The 26,632-nt window shown below is 41.4% G+C and overlaps 1 protein-coding gene across 2 annotated transcripts in view; it reads right to left on the bottom strand.

The window, feature by feature from the left end:
* Nucleotides 1–26,632, bottom strand: part of CCDC148 (coiled-coil domain containing 148) — a 97,741-nt gene that overhangs the window by 24,108 nt on the left and 47,001 nt on the right. For both annotated transcript variants that reach the window (XM_063118620.1, XM_063118621.1), the window contains one exon: nt 3,172–3,312. In XM_063118620.1, the coding sequence (XP_062974690.1) occupies nt 3,172–3,312 (141 nt within the window). The remainder of the gene's footprint in view (nt 1–3,171; nt 3,313–26,632) is intronic.

Below are 26,632 nucleotides of genomic sequence, written 5' to 3'. Positions count from 1 at the left end.
ACCCGATTGCATTAATTGCTTTGTTTTACACAATATTGCCTAAAAGATAAATCATGCTCTCTCATAAAATGTTGATAGGGTCATAGTCTTTTTGGAATTATTGTCTGAATATAAAATCTGTGATCAGCATTATATATGTTCCTATTCCAAACTGTAACACCATGGTGGCTTTATGTAGCAAAGTTACCTATGGATTTAATCAGTTTTATGCATTTTTAATGGAGCCTACTTGGCTTCCAAAAATGTTACATTTGCTATATAATCTGAGCATATTTTGTGGTATTCCCAGTATGGTTTCCTGAGTTATGGAGTATTCAGTAAAAATAACATGTAATCAGCAATTAATTTAGTCTCCCCTCCAGGATTCCAGTGTAGCTATTTTATTTGATCAAAAACTGAACAATTCAACTCTGGATATATGAAGTTCTTAAGCCAATTTGAGTGGGATTATGCTAAGAAGGCAGATAGCTGGTATGTTTTCCACAAATATCTCCTCAATGTTGGTGTCTACTCAGGCAGTGGAAGCTACCACTGCTGCTGCTACCATTTTTATGCTGATGTCATGTCAACTAGCCAAAGGCCTTAAAAGAGGAAAGACTAGTATGCGGGAGGGGAAATGGTGACGCAATTAGTTGTTAAGCAACCATTCAAGTGTCCCTTCTTGCTTCTAGGTCTGGGGGGCCCAACTTGGTGCCAGTGAGCAGCAATGTGTTTATAGGCCTCTTTCTTGGCACCCGCCAGATTCCCTGCCTCTCCTGGTTTTTATTTTATTTCGTGTGTGTGTGTGTGTGTGTGTGTGTGTGTGTGTATATGTATATATATATATATATATATATATATATATATATATATATATATATATATACATACATACATACACACACATATATATTAAAAATGGCATTATTTATTTTACTTGGGAGGCTGGCTTACTACAAAGTGTATTGCTGTCATACAGTACCATCTTTAGTTGGCTTCAAAAGAGTGGTCTGGTATTTTGGAGCTCCATCTGCCATGCGCTTTGGTTCTTGGACAAGTTACTTTTCTTGTAGCCTCACCGTTTTGCCTTTTGGGAAATGAGTGTTCTGGGACTGGCCATGCCCACCATGGCAATTCCAACTGCTCCCACTAACCCAAAACATTGGGGATTCCTGTTTTAAGTTGTGCAGAGAGCAATAGGGGGACACTGGGAAGCTCTACAGGATGATTCAAAGACTGCCCCTCCCCTCCTCACTATGGAAGAAGGAGGACACCTGAGCTCTGCCGGCACAAAACTAATTGAAAGGCATCATTTCGACTTGGGAGTCAAAACAATAACTTGCCTGGCCTAGTGGGCAGAAGTTAAATCTCCAAATATTTTGGACTTCCACTCCTAGAAGCCCTTGCCAGCATGGACAATGACCTGAAATGTTGGGAGTTGAAGTCCAAAATATCTGGAGATGTACTGCCTGCCCACCCCTGGCCTAGTATACTATGCACCTTGACTGGGAGAGTATTTGTTGCTCTGTCTCAGGCAGCAACATACCTTGGACTGGCCCTGGTGCGGCCAGTGCATTCAGGATTTACCTCAAAGGGCATACTGGACACGGCTCACAACCATATTCGTGAGCAGGAATGAAAATTAAACTTAGTGAACTCAGAAGGCTGGGGCTTAGTACAAAAAGGTCATGTGCAGAGCTCCACACGCACAGGACTTCTTACAATGTTTCTTTTTGAAAGGCATCTCCATTTGTCACTTAGCAAACTTCTCCTGCAGTCCACAATGCAGCAGAAAGAGCTGCAATCAGGGGAAACCAAACCAAACCGAGCCAGGGAAATCCTGGAGTATATACAGAGGTTCTTGCACATGCCTTTGAATCTTAGCCAGGAGGAGGGAAATCATTCTCTGCCTATATAAACCTAGTTGTAGAAATCTTATCTAAATAAAATTGCAGGTGACTTCCCTCCTAGCATTCTTCTGATCCCATATTTCAAAACTCAGTTCAATGCATAAAAGATCAAGTAAAACTGGGTTTCACTGATTGGTGCAACATTTTCTTTTGACATAGTTGGACATCTGACTCTCTCTTGCTTTTTCTTTAACTGCTGCATACATTTGTATAGGAACAAAAACTTTGATTACACTGAAATGCAGGAGTGATAACATTCATTTGAGCAAGCCTTGCAGATGTGATAAAGGAAGTACTTGTATGAGCACAATTACTCTCATTACAAAAACAAACCCCATGTAGCTCTGTGTTTTGCTTCATCTTGTTGTTTATGACTGACTAGGAAAGAAATACGTTTAACTGCACCATTGCATTTGTGGAATCCCAGCTAAAAGGCTGATAATGCAAAGTTTTTTTTAAAAAAGAGGTTTTTGTTTCTTGAAAGGAATCAACCCTAATCATGAACAGGAAGCTTTTTTGTAAAAGTAACTTGCACACACAGTGTAATCCTATGCATATCTACTCATACATAAGTAATGGGTCTTACTTCCAGGTAAGCATGTACAGGACTGCAGCTTTAGTAGCTACAATCCTGAAAATGGAATCCAGATCAGAACAAATACATATTATACTTTCTTTGCTACTCTCCTTTCCCCTCTTAAATGCCTTCTTTAGAATTCCGCTTCTCAAATGATCAGCAAAATGTTAACTCTGACATACTGACTGATGCCCTCTTAATTTCATCCCCACCACCACCACTACAGACATCGGGCATCAGGCCCGTCGTTCACGGAGATGTCTCCGTGATGCTCCGTTTGCAGTGTGCAGACATTATATTGTGAAGCTTATTTGGTGCATTGCAGCATACCTTGCTGCAGCACTGGAAACCACGGTGGTCTTTGCCACATTAGCTCTTGACAGTAAAAATCTGCCAGGCACTAGTTCCTCTGCACTGCTCTCTCTGTGACAGTGTGGCAGATACATGCATATGCCTGGGAATGTTCTATTAATAATAATGCCATTTTAAAAAAATAAAATTAAAATCCCACCTTAAACATGATAACCGTGAAAATGGCATAGGGATTTCAAGCTGCAACAAGGTCTGGCAGATCTCCACTAAGCACTCATTAATCTCTATAATAATGCTAAAGACTATTTACAAGGATATAAAGCATCAAGATCAATTGATGTTTTAGATATATTAAGCCATACACACACACACACACACACACACTTTGCATACTTTTTCTTTATCCTCTGCTCTCTGAAGCATTTCTTTTTCTCTTCTAAACTTCTCATTTTCTTCTTCCTTTTCCTTTCTTCTGGTGGCGATAGCAGCTTCCAATTGGGCAGCCTCTTCCTGCTGTGCGCGCCACTGTAGAACCTAAAGACAGAATGAGACCGTTTTCAGACGGGGCGGAGGGGTGTGTGAATCACATTTCCTTACTGTTGCTTTGCTTCCTGCTTCTCTTCCACAATAGGTACAGGCAGAATCACACGGGGAAGAGGAAGCAAGCAGCGACCACATGGTCCATTCAGTGGGCGTTTTTACAGCACATGGTAGGAAATAGCACCAATTATCATTATAGCCAAGAAGAATCGGATTTTCTGGGCCTAATTTTGTAGTGGGAAAAACCACAGAAGGAGCGGGAGACGCACAGAAGGATTGCTGCATTGTCAAAATGACCCATGAACTTCCGTGAGTGGCCAGTCAAAAGCATGCTATAAAACGCTCGTCTAAAGAGATACTTTACCAGTTCCACGAGCAACATGTTTTTAAAAAACAACTCTGAGACATTACTTTTCACAAGAAAAAAAAAAGCTATGCTACAATTCTGACATGTAAACAAACCCTGGATCCAAAAATCAGAGTTTCCTCAGTAAACATAATCTGCCAACTTAATCAATAAAACTATATTTAATTACAAGCATGGAGTCATTTAATCCTCTGATTTATTTAGTAGATCTTATACCCTTGCTAATACTGCACTGTTTAAGAATAACATGTCAATTGAAAACCTAAACAGGCTCATAGAGAATATGAATCTTTTTTCATGCTTATTTACAGTTTATGGCTCTGAGTAAATAATACGGAAAATGAGCTCAAGATCGTTAACAAGATCCTTCATGTAGAACCACCTCTCCAGACACAAGCTGCCAGAAACCACTCACTGGGTTTCTGCAAAGCAACACACTGACCCAAAAATCCTTTTCAGGTACAGAAGATCAAGTATACATAAGAAGGAGCTTCCTGGTGGCTTTCAAGGACTTCCCTAAGCACTTCAAAAATGTACATATCAAGCTGTTACCCTTATTGATCTGAACAGAGTAGCCTGCATGTGGAGAAGCTTTATGTGCAGAACATAGTGCACATCATGCTCTAGATAGTTGGGAAAGTCTAATTCCAGATTTTGTCATTGATCTCAATTTTGTTATCTTTACATATAGTGAAGGAGGGTTCAAGTAACCACTCTTTCCACAATGGCAATTCTTCTCATTCAGCCCTTAATGAAGATCCACATGTCATCTCTCTCTCTCTCTCTCTCTCTCTCTCTCTCCTGAACCATTAGACATATATTTAGATCAAACACCATTACAAGTCACAGGAAACCTGATTTTTTAAAATTAACTGTCAATAAAAACAATGGGATATACGTGACCTTTTGCAGCTGCCCATAAAAAAACACATTTTAAAAATTCTTTAATACTTCTTTAGTTAGTGTGCAAAAGAAATGTGCCAGAGATGTATTTTCAGAACATATTGATTTCTTCAACAATTTTAACAGTAATAAGCTATAGAATCTTAACATTAATAATCATTAGACATAATTAGTGCACCATTAAAAAGAAACACCTGAATCTATTCTAGATCATTTCTGTTTCTAAAATTGGGAAGTGTTATTTGACTCATTTGATTATACACTGCATACTAATAATTCACCAGCAAAATAGATTACCAACTGTAACGCCTGCCAATCACAATCAAAATCCCATAGGAGAAAAGGATTTGACAAATGCTACAGCAAGACTGATTTTTATTACAATGCGGAGGCTGAAACGGATGCTACAATATAGACAGTGAAATTGCTGCTAAGGATCAATAATCTTTGAAGTTTATTTATAAAAAATACCCTTCTCTCTCTCCCTCCCTCCCTCTCTCTATCTCTCTTACACACAAGTGCGCACGCACACACACACACACAAAATCTATAACATTCTGCAGGATGCATTTATAGTCAAGACAAATGATAATCGAATGTACATATTATGCAATGTTCAATGGCAACTTTTTTAAAAGATCAAAGGTTATTATAAGGATGGTATTTTAAAAAAAATAAAAATAAAACGTGTATGTGCTTAGCTTCACAACTTGATCCACAATCCCGTTAAATCAACGAGACATGTACCGTTACTATTTATGTTTATTCAGAAGTCTTACTTAGCTGAAAGCTTAAGTACACTTACCAAGTAGAACTTAGTGGGAATTATTTTCAAGTAAACATGCTTAGAACTATGCTACAAATCAGCTTATGAACATTATTAAGATTGTAACTACTCAATAATAGCTCCATGAACGGCTTTGTAGTACCAGAATTCAGGAGCATAATACAGAACAGCAAAATGTGGGCTTGAGCAGAAAATTCTACTTAGTACAGATTGGGAAGATACATCCAGCACACTTTGGAGGCCCAGATACTTAAGTATAACTCAGTCTAGGGAGATTTCTAAAGCATATAGGTTTCCAATGAAAACATCAGCACAAGAAAATAAGTGGCTAGAGGTAGTTTTGCTGTGTGTTTTTCCCACTAAAGAAGGTACTGTAATCACCTATTTAAAGTAGATTGTCTGCCCTGAAGTGTTGAAAGACAATAACAAAGGAACCAGGATCAAGTGCTGCCATTGCAAGCTGGATCAGAGTTGCAATGCAAGATCCTATTTTTCAGGGGCAGCTCTAAGGCCTTGATTTTTAACATCTCTCTCCACTGAATTTTTAATGCAAATCTTTGCTTTGAGAGTTTCTAAACAGAAATGGCTTTTTAAGTAGCTTGTTCAACCATTTGCAGCCTTGAAAAGACTAGCAAAGTTTGGCCACAATCCAGGCCTGGAATGTTTAAATGAGTATCAATGTGCAGCCTTTGTATGCAAAGGCCCCTGCAGCAAACACACTGTGAGGAGCTCGTTAGCTGAACTATGGAGATGCTGCAGCTGCGACAGTCCGGCCTCCCCAGTGAACAGTAAAGACAGAGGAACATGTATATAAGCCAATGAGAGCCCTGCATTGCAAGGCTGGGGGCCATGGCGTGCTGCTACAACTCTGTGCCTTCAAGGTGGGAGCCAAGCTATGGTGAGACAGAAGGCAGAGACAAGCGGGAAAAGTTACACTCTGTTAAGCAGGCTGCTCAGCGGTAGGGGAGTGGACTTGGTGGTGGGCTCCCAGAGCATTTGGCAGCCATGGATATGGTCCCTTTAAGAAACTCTGCATGAAAGAGGGTAGGGAGAGGCAGGAAAACTGAGGACAAAAAAATTGCCAACCCCCCCCCCCCAAAGTCATGTAAGGCTGAATTTAACAGCATCAAGCCAATCAAAGCTTTGCATATTACGAAGCCCTAGGTTGGGCAAACCCCAAATTAATTCTGCATGCATATGCCAGCCCTGTGGAGATTCCTCCCAAGTATGATTAAATCACTGGCTGAGGTAGAAAACTGGGTATTTCTCAACTTTTGGAAGAATCACTGTTTGGAACAGCTGTAGGTTCAGCGCTTCTTTGAGTGGCTTGTCCAACCCCAATCACTTCTTTTGACATTTATGATGATTCTGGCCAAAAGTTATTCAAACCCTATTGCTGCCACCTAGAACAGCTATTGAGGTCACATGAGAATCATTCCTCTAGACTCTTTGTGTTATTGTTATGTTCATGTCGGAATTGACACCCTTTGTGTCTTTGAAGGTGCTTCAGAGGTGGAGGCAAGGAGGCTGAAGTAGGCGTGGGATAAATCGTATCCTAGCCTCTCCAGTCTCCTGTCCTCCTCATCCACCAGAATGCTCTTTCCACCCTCTTCAAGGTCTATTTTCCAGCCTCGGAGAGGTAGATGCTGTGTTTCTCTCCATTCCACCCTGCCAAGGTTTCAAGTCACACACACCCATCAACACCCATAGTCTTCATCTAATGAAAAAAAAAACCTAATGCCTCTGCCATGTTTGTATCACTAATGGTTACACAGAATAATGTTTGTGACAGACTAAATTATTATTATTATTATTATTATTTATTTATTTATTTATTTATTTATATAGCACCATCAATGTACATGGTGCTGTACAGAGTAAAACAGTAAATAGCAAGGCCCTGCCGCATAGGCTTACAATCTAATAAAATCATAGTAAAACAATAAGGAGGGGAAGAGAATGCCAGCAGGCACAGGGTAGGGTAAGCAGGCACAGGGTAGGGTAAAACTAACAGTATAAAGTCTGCACAACATCAAGTTTTAAAAGCTTTAGGAAAAAGAAAAGTTTTTAGTTGAGCTTTAAAAGCTGCGATTGAACTTGTAGTACTCAAATGTTCTGGAAGAGCGTTCCAGGCGTAAGGGGCAGCAGAAGAAAATGGACGAAGCCGAGCAAGGGAAGTAGAGGCCCTTGGGCAGGCGAGAAACATGGCATCAGAGGAGCGAAGAGCACGAGTGGGGCAATAGTGTGAGATGAGAGAGGAGAGATAGGAAGGAGCTAGACCGTGAAAAGCTTTGAAAGTTAACAGGAGAAGTTTATATTGGATTCTGAAGTGAATTGGAAGCCAATGAAGAGATTTCAGAAGCGGAGTAACATGGTCAGAGCGGCGAGCCAAGAAGATGATCTTTGCGGCAGAGTAGTGAACAGAAACCAACGGACTGATGTGAGAAGAAGGAAGGCCAGAGAGAAGAAGGTTGCAGTAGTCCAACCGTGAAATAACCAGCGCATGAACAAGCGTCTTGGCAGAAGAGACAGACAAAAATGATCGAATCCTGGCAATATTATACAGGAAAAAACGACAAGATTTAGCTACTGCCTCAATATGAGGAATAAAGGAGAGCGAGGAGTCAAATATAAAGCCAAGGCTACGAGCTTCCTTGACCGGAGTAAGCGTAACATCATTGACAGTAAGAGAGAATGAGAGATGAGGAGACGGTTTAGGAGGAAAAGCAAGCAATTCAGTCTTTGCCATATTAAGTTTCAAACGACGATGAAGCAGCCAAGCTGAGATATCTGAAAGACATGCCGAGATACGATCGTGAACATCAGGAGAAAGTTCCGGAGATGACAGATATAGTTGTGTATCATCGGCGTACAGATGATATTGGAGGCCATGAGATTGAATAAGTTTGCCCAAGGGCAACATGTATAAGGAAAACAACAACAGGCCAAGCACTGAGCCTTGCGGAACCCCTACTGAAAGGGGAAAGGAGGAAGACGAGCTGCCATTAGCCAACACGCTGAAAGAGCGACCCGCTAGATAGGAGGCAAACCAGTTATAGACAGAGCCACAAAATCCAAGGTCATGAAGGGAATCTAAGAGAAGATCATGATCAACCGTGTCAAAGGCTGCAGTTAGATCAAGGAGAATAAGAACGGAAAAATGGCCTTTAGACTTGGCAGTAAGGAGATCATTGGTGATCTTAGTAAGGGCTGTTTTGGTGGAATACAGAGGACGGAATCCAGATTGAAAAGGATCCAAAGCAGAGTTACTAGAAAGAAAGTCAAGACAGCGAGAGTAGACCGCACGCTCCAGGATCTTTGAAACAAACGGCAACAAAGAGACAGGTCGGTAGTTAGACAGAGATAGCCTATCAAGAGTAGGTTTCTTGAGAATGGGAGAGACTGTAGCATGTTTAAAAGCAGAAGGAAATGAACCAGAGGACAGAGAAAGATTAATAATATGAAGCAAGGAAGGGAGGATAGCAGGAATAAGATTAATAAAGACGCGAGAAGGAATCGGATCACGAGAACAAGTGGAAGGCTTCGAAGAGCGCAGTATTGTAGACAGTTCATCCGCTGAGACCGAAGGAAACGCAGAGAAATTTGCAGGAGGAACTGACAGATGAGGAACAGGAACTGGAAGAGGAGCAGAGCTGGCCAGATCAGAGCGGATAGTTTGGATTTTAGCATTGAAAAAAGAGGCAAAGTTATTAGCAGACAGAGAGGCGGGGAGAGATGGTGGATTAGGCTTCAGAAGAGAATTGAAGGACGCAAAGAGCCGCTGAGGATGCCTAGCATTTGACTGGATCAGCGTTGAGTAGTACTGCTGTTTGGCCAATGAAATGGCAGAAGAGAAAGAGGAGAGTACAAATTTGTAATGGACAAAGTCCGCCCAGTCCCTGGTCTTACGCCAAAGGCGTTCAGCTGCCCGGGAACAAGAGCGAAGGTAGCGGAGGGAAGAGGTGAGCCACGGTTGAGGTTGAGAAGGGCGAACTCTCCGAGTTGTAGATGGGGCAAGATTATCAAGAGTTGAAGATAAGGAGGAATTAAAGAAGGAGACAGCTGAGTCCAAGGAGACAGCCGAAAAGACAGAAGGAAGGGAGGAGGCTGAAGACTGGGAAAAAGCCTCATAATTGATAGATTGCAAGTCACGACAAGAGCGAGAAGCGGGACGTGAAGGAGGAGGATTATGAGTAATATTGAAAGAAACTAGGTGATGATCTGACAACGGAAAGTGAGCAGTAGAAAAGTCCAACACAGAGCAATTCCGAGTGAGAACAAGATCCAGACAGTGTCCAAAGGGACTGTGTGGGTGCATCAGACCAAAGCTTAAGATCATAAGAGGAAGATAATGAGCGAAATTGTAGAGCTGCAGCATCTTGAGGGTCATCCACATGAATATTGAAATCACCCAAAATAAGAGTAGGACAGTTATCAGAGAGGAAAAAGGACAGCCACGAATCGAAATCAGAGATAAATTTTGAGGACGAGCCTGGGGGGTGGTACAGAACTGCAATCCGCAGTCGCAATGGAGTGAAGAGCCTCACCACATGTACCTCAAAGGAGGAGAAGCAATGTGAAGATGGAATGGAAAGAGGCTGGAACTGGCACAAACTAGATAATAAAAGACCCACACCACCACCCCGACCCTCTGGGCGACTAGTGTGAGAGAAAGAGAGACCTCCAAGAGAGAGGGCAGCAGAGATGGCAGTATCATGGGCAGGAAGCCAGGTTTCAGTAAGAGCAAGGAGGTGGAGAGACCTAGAGATAAACAAGTCCTGGATGACAGGGGCCTTAGAAGCAACAGAGCGACAGTTCCATAAGGAACACGAAAAAAGGCAGCTGAGAAGAGGGGAGACACCGAATAGGAACTAAGTTAGGAGAGACGAGATTAGAACGAGCCATAAGGAACAGATATGATATTGTGATATTGATCAATCTAATTGTTCTCTTTTACCCACTGCCACCAGTAGTGTACATCCACATGCACTAATACTCACCTCTTTATGATGTACCCTATAAACACCAGGTAGATGGGCACAGAATAATTTGTGGGGATTCAAGTCACATACCTGTCTGTGGCACTCTCTGGGGGCAGAGTGGTGTGTAGTGCGGAAGGCTAATCAGAAAGAGCCCTTCCATGGGCTTTTTCAGCAGGAAGGCCATCCCAAGCATCTGCATGTTGGGATGCTTGTCCATGACTAGACATGCAACATGCCCAAAAAGCATGGACTAACTTAAGCAGGGTTGTGGTTGCATAACACAGTGGCCCCTGCTCATTTTATCTGACAGGTGGCCATACATGTATGTATGTATCTATTGCATTTGTATCCTGCCTTTTTTCCTTCAAGGAAGCCAAGGTGGCCTACATAATCCTCCACCTCTCCATTTTATCTTCACAACAGCAACCCGGTGAGGTAGGTTGGGCTGAGAGTCTGTGGCTGGCCCAAAGTCACTCAGTGAGCTTCTTGTCAAAATGGAACTAGAACCCAGATTTCCCGACTTCCAGCCCTACAGCTGCTATACCACACTGGCTCTACTACATATGCTGTACTTCATATGCTTGAATGCCACCCCACTAACCAAGCAGGTTGACCTCTACATGCACACTCAAACCCTGCCAAACCATTACACTTTCCACAAGATGTGTTAATACCACACCAGCATATATTCTTGCAATATCACAAGTGCAATGGGTGAAAATTTTTGGTAGTAACACTTAAGCCCAATAACATTAAGGACTTTTAGGAAGAAGGTAAAGGCTTTCTTGTTCCATTAGGTTCTTATCAGTTAGATTTACAGTTTTTTATATTCATTAATCACTGCTAAGTGCTTTAGGGAACTGTTTTATACTTGTCTTATTATTTTATAAGCTTGCTTGGGCCTGCTGAAAGGAATAACATTTATTCATAAAGTGTATGAATAAATAAATACATTATGAGGGCACAGCAACTGGTTCCCACTGCCCACTTTGAAGACTGCTATCTTAGAGCCTGGGAGTTCTTTAAAACCACAAACACACATGTTTTGGGTTACACAAATCACACTCTGCCACATTAAAGTCTGAAAATAACATTGGGTTTCTGGGCACAGATTACAGAATGCTCAGCTGAATTTGCAATGACAGCTTCAGACCCCAGTTCATCTATAAATTCACTGACTTGACCTTGGGAACTGACCTATCTTTAGAGCTCAATTTCCCATTTGCAAAATGGGAAAGCAGTTATTCTATTGGGCTCTCCCACACTAGAGGCATTCAAGAGGCAACTGGACAACCATCTGTCAGGGATGCTTTAAGGTGGATTCCTGCATTGAGCAGGGGGTTGAACTCGATGGCCTTATAGGCCCCTTCCAACTCTACGATTCTATGATTCTACTATACCAGCGGTTCTCAACCTGTGGGTCGGGACCCCTTTGGGGGTCGAATGACCCTTTCACAGGGGTCGCCTAAGACCATCGGAAAACACATATTTCCGATGGTTTAGGAAACTGTATTGACTGAACTATGTCATGTATCATCTTTTGTATTATTAAAGCTATTGTTATGTATTATATTCATTAGCAAACCGTCCCATGACAATGGATCATGTAGAGAAGAACGAAAATAATTTTATGGTTGGGGGTCACCACAACATGAGGAACTGTATTAAAGGGTCGCGGCATTAGGAAGGTTGAGAACCACTGTACTATACTAAGTTATGGTGAGAATGAATAACCGAAGCTCTCTGGGCAGTCTACAAAGATTAAAACATCAAACATTAAAAATCGATATACAAAATTTAAAATGATAGAAGCATAAAAAGACAACATACAAATACAATATACATCTAAAAACAATTTTAAACTCTCAGCAAGGCCTAAAGATAGATCTGGGGTCAGTTAGAAAGCTCAACATATGCTGTTAAGTGCCTGGGAGAAGAGAAAACTCTTGACCTGGTGCTGAAAAGATAACAATGTTGGCGCCAGGCGGGCCTCGTTGGAGAGATCATTCCATAATTGAGGGGGGGCACCCAATGTTATGCTGTTAGAATAGATATGGGATGGGGATGACTTACTCTAGCGGTGGACCCCTTCTTTACAAGAGTTCCCTTCCCCAAAAGAGAAACACTGATCGGTTGACACCGGTCAGAATGAACCTCCTGATATACTCTAGTCTGTCCAAGTGCTGGAGACATTCTGAGGCCTTGTGCCAAGGACCTGCCCCCTCTTTAGCCCAGCCCTTGCGGGGTGGGGGGGAGGAAAGAAAAAAGAATGGTGCTTTGGATTTTGCCCAGATGCAAAGAACTAAACAAACAAACAAGCTTGTGAAAATATGAAGAACACAAGCAGGGGGTCTGCAGCTGTGTAGTCCTTCATGAGGGAGGTGTTTCATGCAGGGATGGGCAACTTGTGGCTCTGCAGATGTTTTGGTCTGCAACTCCCATTTGCACTAGCAGGATAGCCAAAGGTGAGGGATGGTGGGAGAACTAGGCCAAAATATCGGGAGGTTGACAAATTTCTCACCCCTGATAAAAATGTAAATATTTAAGCCAACGGAGTGAGTAACAAGTTTTTTTTCTTTTTTTAAAGAATCCTCTTTTATACTAACAACCTCTGAAAACAATTTGTGCTGAGTCAGTACTGACTCAAAATAGCTGAACAATAATTTGATATTAAATAAATATTCCCAAGGAATGCTTAATTTTTAAGATATAAAACCACGGATAATGAATTAAACCCAAACTGTAAGACTGAATAAATTGCCTAATAAGTCCTTTCCCAGATCTAATTTCAGTGAGTCATACATACATTCATTTTCTTTCCCTGGTTTATGACAAAAATCAAGCTGGGCTGGCAAGATTTTCCTGCCCACCCCCATAATTGAATGGATTAAGAAAAAACATACACACACACACACACTTACTGGCATAGTTCTCTGTCATAAACAGCATAATGATTATTCTTAAAATTCACTTCCTGCTGCTGATCAGAGTTAACCATTCTATGGAAATCCAAAGACCTGATACTGATGATAATGAAAACACACCTTACATTTTAATGCCTTTGGGGTGGAAGAGGGCTGGCTTTGGATGTGGAGGACTTTCAACACATCTCGGCCATTATTGAAGAAAAAGAATTTAGCCAAACCTGAATAGTACATGTCGTGGTGGTGGGGGTGCTAAGAATAATCATCATCATACAAATTGCAATTGTAGCACTAGATGTAATTTTGTAGTTGTAATATTACATCTCTCTAATTACAATGATGCTTGTAAGGGAGCTAAGGTAACACAGGTTATACAGGAAAAGGAAGCCTGGCCAGTTTTAAATTTTGAGCAATGATTAAATAATGTTTCAAGATCTGAACCCGTTGAACTTTTCAGTTTCTAGAAAGAGAAAATATGTATGACCCAACTAGGCTTTAACCGGGCAGGCCCCAGTTCCTGCTGGTGGTGCCATGACTCCCCAACCCCGACCCAGGCTTAACCCTAACCAACAAGTGCCACTGAGACATCCCCCCAGCCACTCAAAAACACTAGGCACACCATCCTAGTGGCCCACTCACTCTGTTTGGCCCTGCTCGGTTCTATCGAGGCCCTAGTTCTACTGCGGGCCACCCCCTTCGCTGTCACTAAAATCCTGCTGAATTTCAGTGGCAAGAAAAGAAGCCGCATTTTTTGTTTAAAACGTGGTTTGCAGCAGCCACACACCTTGTTCTAATGCAAGATTGCACTCCTGAAAGCCCCAGGGAAGTACAGTTTTGCATTAGAACAAGGGGTACAAACCCTGCAGGCCTTGTTTTAAAGGGAAAAATCTTCTTTTTCCCCTTGGGCCATATTTTGCTCACCCCAAGGCTAAACAAACCAGGAAGGGTTTGTTTAGCATGTCGTCAAAACTGGGGATCTTTGCTTGTTGTTCCCAAACAAGACAGGATTTGTAAGCCAAGAACAAATCCTGATTTTTAATCCTGGCTTGTGAAGGGTGCAACAAGCCATAGATTTCAAGTTCAAATAATGAATGAACATTTCTCCTTGTTTTGCTATGAAAATATGGCCAGTGTTACATCCTACTCCAACTTAAATAGGGTAAGGAAGGTATAGATACAGGAGGGGTGGGAAGGTCCTTGGTTCAGTGGTAGAGTCCATGCTTTGCATGCAGAAAGTATTCAATCTCTGCCATTTCAAGTTGAAAGGATGAGGGAGCTGGTGATGGGAAACCATCTTGGAGAACATCTGAGATCTTGGAAAACATCTCCAGATCAGGGTAGACAATACTGGTCTAAATGGACACATAATCTGGACACAGACCACAAAGTTACTCAGTGCAGAATGTTACCCATTAAATATAAGGGTGATATCCAATTAACCTCTCCTGCCCATGGAATGGCTTCCATCAGAAGTGTGCAAACATGATGCTGGATTTCATCCAAATTTATATTATAATTACGTATATAAAAAAATACTTTCATAATGAGTTTTCTGAGAGCTGTCAACTAGCTAAATGTACGCTAAAGCAGTACATATATTCGTGTGTGTGTGCATACACACATGTGTGCATGTGGTCTGGTCTGCTGTTCACTCTTTGTGGTACAATATCAGGAAATAGCCTTTACTATGAAAACATTGTGTGCTGTTTCAATATTAAAGCGTCCTGATTGTTAAGCTAATATCAAAGCAGTGGGGAAACTGACTCCCCCACAGTCTGTTTCACAAATGAGATCACATTTTAGCAAGGCGGCAATTGCCAGGAGCAATAAGCTTTGAATGCCAGTTGTAATTAAAAACTTTACTTTCAAATATATTTCACAGTTCCTACATGGTGAAAGGAGGATTTGCAGAGTGAACACAGATTGCTTTGCCACACAGAGGGGATACTTCTTCATAGTCAGTTAATTATTTGACTAGTGTTCACTATAAGGATGTAATGTGCACTAACCATGACTAATTAAGGCAACAAATTATACGTTGTGGCACAATTCCCCCCCATTCCATTCCAGTTGTGAACCAAAATCCACTCGATTGTCCATATGCACAATGAAATAAAAATGTTGTTACTCCAATGAGAAAAACTAAATTAGAAAGAATACTGTTATATTGTTTAAACTGTATCTCTGATGAGCACTGTAATCATAGGTCCTACAACAAAATGATGGAATAACCTGCCCAATGTGCTTGTCAGTGCAATGTGGTCCATCAGACCAGAACCACATGCGCAAGAGGGCTTTCTGAATTTTCAGGTTTGGAACGGGAAATGCCGCCATGCTCTCGCCACTCCATCTTTCTCATAGGGGGCAAAGTGAATCTCTGTACACTCCCGGGTCACAAGCCACAGCTATGATCTATAGGCCAAATTGCACACCTGCTCTGCTGGTAATCCGCCACTTTCCCCCACGCGTTGCGAACGAGTCCTCCGAATTGAGTGTTCCAAAAGCACCAGCCAGATCTTTTCACGCCGTCACTTCAACCCATGTTTGGCAGGCTTCCAATAGTGTGCAAACAAAAGGGTGGCTTGTCTTTTGGCTCAGTTACTCAAATGAGTAATTCGCCACAAACAAGGGTGGTACCAGGGTGTTTGTGTGTGTGGATAAATTAACCGATCTCGTGTAATAATGATTAAGCCTCCCTGAGCCCTTCTCAATGCAGAGTCAGCTTAGCTAGAACAAATTATTCCTGCGCATTCCAAACTCCACCCCCACTCCGAAAATTATTATTATTATTATTATTATTATTATTATTATTATTATTATTTATTTATATAGCACCATCAATGTACATGGTGCTGTACAGAGTAAAACAGTAAATAGCAAGACCCTGCCGCATAGGCATACAATCTAATAAAATCATAGTAAAACAATAAGGAGGGGAAGAGAATGCCAACAGGTACAGGGTAGGGTAAAACTAACAGTAGAAAGTAACAGTAGAAGTCTGCACAACATCAAGTTTCAAAAGCTTTAGGAAAAAGAAAAGTTTTTAGTTGAGCTTTAAAAGCTGCGGTTGAACTTGTAGTTCTCAAATGTTCTGGAAGAGCATTCCAGGCGTAAGGGGCAGCAGACGAAAATGGACGAAGCCGAGCAAGGGAAGTAGAGGCCCTTGGGCAGGCGAGAAACATGGCATCAGAGGAGCGAAGAGCACGAGCGGGGCAATAGTGTGAGATGAGAGAGGAGAGATAGGAAGGAGCTAGACCGTGAAAAGCTTTGAAGGTCAACAGGAGAAGTTTATATTGGATTCTGAAGTGAATTGGAAGCCAATGAAGAGATTTCAGAAGCGGAGTAACATGGTCAGAGCGGCGAGCCAAGAAGATGATCTTTGCGGCAGAGTGGTGAACAGAAAATAAATCGTATGGTTTCTGAGCCCGTTCCAAATTTTGAGCCCTGTTGCATTACGAGTAACATCACTGGGAGCAGACAAACCCTTTCAGTTGTGCCGCCCCCTATGCCTTCCCTGAAGCCACAGGGCTGCCACCCACACCCCCATACCCCACACTCACCCTGAAAAGCTTAAGTGGAAGTGGTAAAATTGGGGACAGGTGTCATCAGCCAGGCATTGATGTCCGACAGCTGTGGCTCCTGGCTCTGCTTCCCTGAGAATTGGTGGCAGCGGGGATGGGGGGTGTCTGTGAGGTAATGGGGAGGAAAATAAAGGGAAAGAGTATCCTGGAGGTGAAACATTATGGTCAGGGGGATTGCACCATGAGGTTAAACAAAATACGCTGCCCAAATCAAGCATTCAGGTTCAGGGTTGGCAGTCAGCCAATCCAAAGCCTAATTAATTAATTAAAATAATGTTTACCCTACTTTTGAGCTGGATAAGGCTCCCAGAGCGACTTACAGTAGATCAATAAGAACTCAAACATAACATTCAAAACAGGTTGTTATTGTTGTTGTTATTGTTGTTGATTAAAAATGTGGCCCACCACAAAACCATTGCAGGCCAGCAGAGACAGATGCTTGGTGCAACACTTTTATTTTATACTAGCTGTACCCTGCCACGCGTTGCTGTGGCTCAGTCTGGTTAAATTGAAAAGAAAGAAAAGACAAAGTGGATGTTTCTAATATGTTTAATTTCACAATGCTTGTGGATATACAATATTTTTAGTTTTTCCATTGTCTGTGTAGATATAGAGATTGTCTGGTTTGCCGACTCTAGAACACGCAACATATAATTGTCCATATGAGAAGCAATCTGTGTCTAGATCTAAACCGCACAATTCTAAAGATTGGCCCTGAGCTTTGTTGATGGTGATTGCAAACGCCAATCGAATTGGGAATTGCAATCTCTTAAATTGAAATGGCATATCTGTTGGAATCATAGGAATGCAAGGAATGAGGACATCTTCACCTTTGAAAGGTCCTGTCAAGATTGTTCCTTCTATGACGTTGCTCAGTAATTTTTTTACTGCAAGCTGCGTGCCATTGCAAAGTTTTGTGAGAGAACATGCAAATAGGAGAGGAGGCAGAGGCAGTGGATTGGCCTACTGTTTGGTTTTTTAAAAAGGATATTTTTACGGTGAGGAGGTTAGTGGAAACTCCTGGCAGTTACCTTTCTTCAGAACGTGTAACTGTCACAGGTGTGACATCTATATTCACTCAGCCAATTGTGAGAGAACATGCAAATAGGAGAGGAGGCAGAGGCAGTGGATTGGCCTGCTGTTTGGTTTTTTAAAAAGGATGTTTTTACGGTGAGGAGGTTAGTGGAAACTCCTGGCAGTTACCTTTCTTCAGAACGTGTAACTGTCACAGGTGTAACATCTATATTCACTCAGCCAATTGTGAGAGAACATGCAAATAGGAGAGGAGGCAGAGGCAGTGGACTGGCCTACTGGTTGGCGATGTCACAATGACCTATAAGAGCAAATAGGAGAGAACATGCAAATAGGAGAGAAGGCAGAGGCAGTGGATTGGCCTACTGGTTGGCGATGTCACAATGACCTATAAGAGCAAATAGGAGAGAACATGCAAATAGGAGAGGAGGCAGAGGCAGTGGATTGGCCTACTGGTTGGTGATGTCACAATGATCAGCAGGACTGGTTTTGAGGAGGCCTATTTCTTCGATTTTAAGACAAACCTTTGACCCCACAGAGAACATAGTTACATAACAACGCTCGCGTATTCAAACGCAACGCTGTGTCAAAATTTCAAAGCAATCGGTGAAGAACTTTCGGAGATATAAAAGCATGTTTTTACGGTGAGGAGGTTACTGGAAACTCCTGGCAGTTACCTTTCTTCAGAACGTGTAACTGTCACAGGTGTGACATCTATATTCACTCAGCCAATTGCGAGAGTACATGCAAATAGGAGAGGAGGCAGAGGCAGCGGATTGGCCTACTGGTTGGTGATGTCACAATGATCAGCAGGACTGGTTTTGAGGAGGCCTATTTCTTTGATTTTAAGACAAACCTTTGACCCCATAGAGAACATAGTTACATAACAACGCTCGCGTATTTGAATGCAACGCTGTGTCAAAATTTCAAAGTAATCGGTGAAGAACTTTAGGAGATATAACGACAGTAACGAAAGGTCTTTTTCATTTTTATTTATATAGATTAGTTACATAGAAAAAATACATTAAAAATAAACATTTTTAAAGACTTTTTTGTTCCGGCAGCACTTTGGTGAATGTTCTGGACCTCCGTCTGTGCCAAGGATTTTTAAAATGGTCATTTAAAATGTTTAAATGTTTTAATATTGGAATATGTTTAATATAGTTTTAACTTTTGTGTACCTCTATTTATAGGTTTTAAATGTTATATGCTTTAAATTTTGTAATGCTGCCTTGAGGCCCAGCATTGGACAAAAAGCAGAAATAATAATAATAACAACAGCAACAGCAACAGCAACAACAACTAATTTACCCAGTTGTTGCTTAATGGTTTTACTTATAGACATAAAAATCTTTACTCTTTAAATGTTTCTTTTTACTTTCCTGCCCTCAGGGCAGTTGGCTCTAAGGGCCTCTGTAAGGGAAAGAGGGCCCCAATCCCAGCCAATGAAGAGGCAGCAGGTGGAGAAGGCAACCTGGCTTCTTCTTCCTTTCCTACTCGCAGACAGTTGGTTCTAGTGAGCTCTGTGAGAGGAGGAGAAGCCCAGTCCCAGCTGGCATTGCATAGACAGTGCAAGAAGTTTCAGGAGAGTGGGAAAGGGAAAATGTCTCTCCCACACGCCTCAAACAGCACTACAACAAGGCTTTTGTTCCAGGCTGTCTGGGACACTCCTGTTGGGACTCAAGGATGTACCGCAACATTTTGTTGCGGGTGGCCCCTATCCACAGCAAACCTCTTTTTTTAGCCTTTGAAGCAGGGCAGGTGGAGAACCTGTGTCTCTGCAGATGCTGTTTAACTACAATTCTTGTCATTTCTGCCCATTGCCCATGCTGGCAGGGGCTGATGGAAACCGGGGTCCAAAGTAGGACCACAGGTTTCACACCTCTGATTTAAAGGCACGTATCACAAGAAAGGAACCACAAAGGACATGTTTAGACAACAGGCAGATATATTCATTCACTCTAGTTGTCCAGTGTTCGAGTCTTTTCATCAACATTTCCTTACTAAAGAGCAAACATTTGCCTGTCGCAAAGAGAAATTTATGTCTATGAACAAAAGCAAACAGCAGTCATTCCTTTTATTGTGAAAGCTAAATGTTTCTGTATAAAATGTAAAGCTGATCATGGCTTCTTGAGCTTACAATGACAAAGCCAAATGTGTTCTACATATTTATTTTGAAAGTGGGAAACCCCAGAGACTCTGGGCAGCCTCATCATATAATTTAGTCTCATCCATAAGCCTTTATTCATTCTGTGTTTTAACATGCCCAGGAAGAATTGGGTCACAAATCAATCATCATCCATTTAATATTTTTCTAACAGCCAAATGAGATTATATCTGCCTCCAGCCAACATGTTCCAGGGACTTTTGTCAATATGCTTTAACATTAAGCCAATAATTTATGGTCTATAACTGGGGTACAACTAGATGCATTTGGGCTTAGGTTTTTAATCCAAGGACAAATGGGGTTTAAAATCCCTCTTAAAATAAAGAAAGAACACAAATCAATCTATTACCGTCCAATAATTTTGCTTATGAAGACAATACTATTATACTATAAGCAAGGACTAGACAATACTCACTAACACACACACACACACACACACTAATAGTGCTTCTTAAATTGTTCTCATAGAGCTTACACAAAATGGCTGACCTTCCTTTCCTAGGCCAATTATACACTGTACAAAAAACCCACAGCTGCTATACTATGGCTGAGATCCAAAGAGGTACTTTAAGGACATCCATTTATGCATACCTAATCGACTTTTTCTTCTTCAAACAACAGATCCCCTCCAATCCCACTCAATAACTGCTGTGACAATCTGTTGCTTTTGTGAGTTCCCACATGACTTTTAAAAGTGGTTTAACATGTGGCAAGGTGAGCTTCTTGAAGCTCCCTTGTCCATGGGGAACCAGTCATGTGGTTGTTTGAGTCCTGGACAATGAATTTATTGCAACATCCACAACAAGATAAATCCAAGCAGAAGTATTGTTGGTTAGTTGTCCATCTGATCAGAGAGATGGGATTCAACCTGTTATGGATGGGACTTCACTCCCTCCTATGGATCAGGCCCACAATATGGGGTGCTATTAAAAGTGGCCATGCCTTTGGAGGCCCAAGTGGCTTCTGTGGTATAGAGCAGCTTGCATCTAGTAGCCTTGCTCTAGTATCGTCCTGCTTAGGTAACAGCAATGTGTTGTACATGATGGGGATGCATTTGAAACCAGTATGGAAACTTCCATCAGCACTAAATAGTGTAACTAGATTCATGACAGGGGAGGACTGAGCATTCAAATCGTATCTCACTAGTTTTAAAGCACTGCCTTCCAATCTGTTTCCAGGAACAATAGAAAGTACAGGTTCTCTCACTTTTAAAGCACTATATGGCTCAGACCAGTGTTCCTGAAGTAGCACTTGCTCCCATATGAATCTGACTAGATGCTGAGACCCTTGTCTGAGGCCCTCCTTCAGCTCCCTCTGCCTTCACAAGTGAAGTGGGTGGGAGGCCTTTTTGGTGGTGGTGCCCTGTCTTTGGAAGTCTTTCTCCAGGGAGGCTTGCCTGACACTGATTCTGATCTCCCTTTGCTGACCTTTGTATTTGCTCAGGCCTTTTAGTTTTTTTTTGTTTTAATAGGGTCACCAATTATTTAAAAATAATCTTGCTTGGCTCTGGTTTTATCTGCCTATGTTCTGAAATGAGCTTCCCCCTTTTGCCACCATATTTAGGGATTGTTATTTTGGCAGAAGTGAGTGTGGGGTGGGGTGGGGTAATCTGCAAATAACTTGGGGGCAAGGGAGCCATGACATGCCACTTACCTTATTATATATATATATCTCACAGACACACACACACACACGCTCTCTCTCTCACACACAATTTCTCGTTATTATTATTATTTCCAGCCTTTTGCTTAATGCTGGGCCTCAAGGCGGCATTAAAAAATTAAAACATATACATTTAAAACCTATAAACAGAAGTATACAAAAGTTATAAATATATTAAATATATTCAAACATTTACAATGACAATTTTAAAAGTCCTTGGCACAGACGGAAGTCCAGATTGTTCGCCAAAGGCCTGCCAGAACAAAAAAGTCTTTGCCTGCCTCCGAAAACACATCAGGGAGGGAGCCAGTCTAGCTTCCCTGGGAAGGGAGTTCCAGAGCACTGGAGCAACCACCGAGAAGGTCCTCTCTTGCATTCCCACCAGGTGTGTATCTGATGGTGGTGGGACTAAGAGAAGGGCTTCCCCAGAAGATCTTAAAGCACGGGCAGGCTTGTAAGGGAGAATACGGTCTTTTAGAAAACTTGGACTGGAGCCGTTTAGTGTTGCCCACCTTTTTTTTCACTTAAAGGTGAGTACAGCTGCTTCCCCCCACCCAATTGTCAGAAAAGAAAAAGAAAAGAAAAAGGGTGATAGCCTGCAGCACTCTCTCTCTCTCTCTTTCTTTCAAAGAGAGCACAAGTAAGAGAGAGAGCATGCTTAGATTTATTTATTTTTTGAAGAAGGTATATATGCTAGAGTGCAGCCTTCTGAAACAATTCAGATTTCCCTCTCAAAAAATCTCGCCCCAATTTCGGCAACCGCAGCCTATATTTAACATCTATTTCTATTGTTCTACGGTGCGGGATGTTGATACTTGTTTGGATTTTATTTGGCTGTTTTGATTATATATGATTGTTAGCTGCTAGAGAATCCTAATGGTTCAAGAAAGGGTTAGAAATGTATACATAAATAAAATAAAATTAAGGTGCTTGTTCTACCTTCAAGATGGTAATTTGCTTTTAATTGGGCTTTAAAAGGTCTAGGCCCCTTCCCACTCTATGATTCTATGATTCTATAACAACAATTAGATGAGGGATATGTGCTGTTCACTCATAGGCTAGGTATGCTGTATGTTGATACCTGCAATTAATACGTAATAGGGAAATACACCCATTATTTAGGAACTAGACATTTCACTGATCTGCTTGTGAAGTGCTCAGTCCATAATGTGAAGAACCTTTTTTTAAAAAAGCATTTTATTTTGCTATTCTTAAAGTGCCAATAATGCGTAATTTCTTGACCTGTTCCACACAAAATGACAACCCACAGAATGGGCTGAATAGTGGTTGTCATTGAATTGTGGGTTAGTGAATCATGGCTTGTTGTATTGTGTGAACTCAGCTGTGTTAACAAACCATGGTTTATTAACCACAAACAACCCAGGATTAACAACCCAACAAAATCGTACGTTCTTTTTTGGGTTGTTTGTGGTTAACAACCCATGGTTTATTAGTACAACTGGTTTCACCCCATATAACAACCCATGATTCAACAACAACCCATTGTTGTGTCATGTGAACAACTCCCTTGTTAAGCATTACTGACATGATTATGTTTGCTACTCCTATAAAAGGTAAATATCTGTTCTGAAGGTATTACAGAGTTATGTAGTACATTACAGCACACTCATAAGACATAATTTAATTGGGAGTGCAGAACAATAAGAAATAGCAAGAGACCATATGACAGAAGTGAGGAGCAAAGGAAAGGAATTAACAGGAGAGGAAATGTGAAACTGGTAATGAGAAATTGCTGTTATTATAATGGAGTTCATTAAGCTTTGTTCTATTTTATCTTAGGTTTAAAAAATGTAAACTATAACTAGGAACAATAATTTATTTATTTTATTTATTTATTTATTACACTTATATACCACTCCCATAGCCAGGGCTCTCTGGGCGGTTTACAGAAATAAAAAGAACAAGTTGAGACTTGCTACAGAAAGCCAGCCTTCAGAACTTGCAAGCAGGAATTTTCTTGTTAACAATTGCATGCTTCTTATACAAATATAGATATAGATATAAAACTTTTAAAATATAAATTTAACAAAAGGAATTATTTGATAGACAAATAGATGCAAAAGTTAAGGTTTACTGATATGTAATTTACCCAGCCAGGAGTTTCTCCACTTTTCGCCCACATACTCAGCCATATTTCAATCCCTATATGTCAATCATCTCTCCATACTCTATTGTGAGTCTTAGTAAACCACTGTTACAATAATCAAATACCTTTTCCTTTTATCCCTACCTCTACTTCCCACCTTTCCTCTGTTAACTCCCTTGTTGTTGTTGTTTCTAGAAACTCTAAACCCCTTGGGTCAGAGACCTGTCCTATCACTCTTTCTGAGGCACATTTGCTAATAATCATAACAATAACAAATACTTAGTTAAGGACCTCATCAGGTGCTACTTTAGTGGCAATATAGGCAACAGGTTAACACCAGGAAGATATCTCAGGTTTGCCCAGGCCCATCCCTGCCTTTGTTGTGGGTTAGATTAGGCTTTGCTTTTACCTTCAAAAAAGCCAAATGTTAGTGGTTATTGTGTTGCTTGGCTAAGTAAAACATTTGAATCTGATTGAAATGGATTCTGTTTTGGGTTTGTTTGTTTTTTAACTACATTTCAAAACTTACAAATCATGGGCAGTATCTGATTACATCATTCCACTAACACAAATTGTTTTGCGGTAATGTAAGAACCTCCGTTGCAAAGCCAATAGCGTTTGGTTTGACAGAATTTTCTGGAAAACTTGTTGTGCCAGCTAACGCTATTGGCATTGCACTAGAGGTCCCTTCTGCTAGCACAACCTAATTTGCGTTACTAGAATGACATCGCTGGATATTGCTCCGTATCATTTCATTCAAAATGTTCCATTTAAAAATATTAATAATTTAAGAATGAAAAGTTTTATACTTTATTTCTGTGAGCTGAAGGAAAGGGTCGACCCGGATCTAGGAGAAGAGGGGCTAGAACTAATTGCTTCCAATTCCCAGTTCAGCACTTTAAACTATTAAGCTATCAGGAAAGAAAGATCATGTCTGTATAATTAACGGGCAGCTGACTTTTCCAGGTGCTTTATTACACTCAAACACAAAATTGTCCCTTTTTGAAGTTAGCATCAAGCAGGACCAAAAGTTAACACTTTCTATGCCATCTCCTTCCTCAGGGAAACAAAAAGGAACGGAAACACACTACAAACAATAATGGCACCTTCTTCTCTGCTACTTCATTATGTCTCTTGTAAAACAGCACACCTAGTGCTGCTAGGGCTCAGGAACACCTGGAACTCATAACCCTGCTTTCTAGTCCTCAATGACCCTATTTAGTCAACATGCTAAGCCACGGTGGTTAAGCATTTTGAGCTAAACATTATGTCTTGTGTTGGAGAGCCTCGTGTGGCGCAGAGTAGTAAGCGGCAGTTACTGCAGCAAAAACTCTCCCCACGGCCTGAGTTCGATCCCAGCGGAAGCTGGTTCTCAGGCAGCCGGCTCAGGTCGACTCAGCCTTCCATCCTTTCGAGGTCGGTAAAATGAGTACCCAGCTAGCTGGGGGAAAGGTAACCACGACTGGGGAAGGCAATGGCAAACCACCCCGCTACAAAGTCTGCCAAGAAAACATCAGCGAAAGCAGGTGTCCCTCTAGGAGTCAGCAATGACTCAAGTGCTTGCTTGCACGAGAGGTTCCTTTCCTACCTTTCCTTTGTATGTATTGTATGAATCGTGATAGTGTGTCATGTGAAACATTCCTAACCAAGGTGGCTACATAACCATGGTTTAAACACGCTCACTAACCATTTGCTGCAAAAAAAGTTAGCATCCTAACCATGGGTTAGCATGTTGTCTGAACAGGCCCAATGTGTGAAGGAGAACTGTGGTCAGTTTGAAAGAAATTTACTCTACCCTTGTTCAGGAGCATTATGGTCTCATAAGGCCAAGGCCTATGGCTGGCTACTGAAAACCTCACAAAGTAAGCTCTGAGAAACTGTTCAGATTGGGAGACAGTATATAGATCAAGGTGGAGAACTTGCGGCCCTCCAGATGTTTTGGCCTACAACCATTGGCTATATTGGTTAAGGCTGATGGAAGTTGTAAGCCAAAAGCTCTGGAAGGCTACAAGTTGCCCACCCCTGGGATAGAGAGCTTTGGCTATGGGGCGGGATATTATTATAATAACAACAACAACAACAACACGAGGTAATGTGATAGCCTCAGCTCCATAGTTGAAGGAGGAAACAAGGAATGAGGTTTCTGTTTGTCAAGATTATAGTAGGGAGAAAGTTGCATTGCTCCCTACAATTGTAGATCCCACAACCAAGAAGGAAGAAAAACAGTAGCTACACATGAATTCTGAAAAAAGTGTGCAGGCTAGAGGAGGAAAAGATTACTTCTTACTATGAACTAGAACCTGGAAGCTCTTCCAGCTCCAGGGATGGGCCAAAACTAAACGTAACAAAAGTTTTAAAATGTTAATAGAAATGATTGAGAGAGAGACAGAGAGACAGAGAGAATGAGAGAGAGGCCTTATCTACACCAAGCAGGATATTGCACTATGAAAGCAGTATGAAAGTGGTATATAAAAGGCAGGAGCCACGTCAAGCGAGACACAGCAGTATGAAAGCAGTATATGGCATGTGTCAATGGGCCCCAACAGTTGTCAGTGCCTTTCAATACCGCTATAAAGCAGTAGTGTGGCTCCTGCCTCTTATATATAGCTTTTATACCACTTTCATAGTGGAATATCCTGCTTGGTGTAGATTAGGCCAGAGAAAGAAAAAGAAAGAGAGAGAGAGAGAGAGAGAGAGCTAGCTCAAGGAGCTTAGAAGCAGCTAGCTCAAGGAGCTAGCTCAAGGAGCTTAGAAGCAGCTCCATAGTTGAAGGAGGAAACAAGGAATGAGGTTTCTGTTTGT

This window comes from Elgaria multicarinata, chromosome 2, assembly GCF_023053635.1.
Source record: "Elgaria multicarinata webbii isolate HBS135686 ecotype San Diego chromosome 2, rElgMul1.1.pri, whole genome shotgun sequence".
NCBI classification, from domain to species: Eukaryota; Metazoa; Chordata; class Lepidosauria; order Squamata; family Anguidae; genus Elgaria; species Elgaria multicarinata.
Note: the sequence above shows the minus strand (reverse complement) of the source record. Positions and strands in the feature narration are given on the sequence as shown.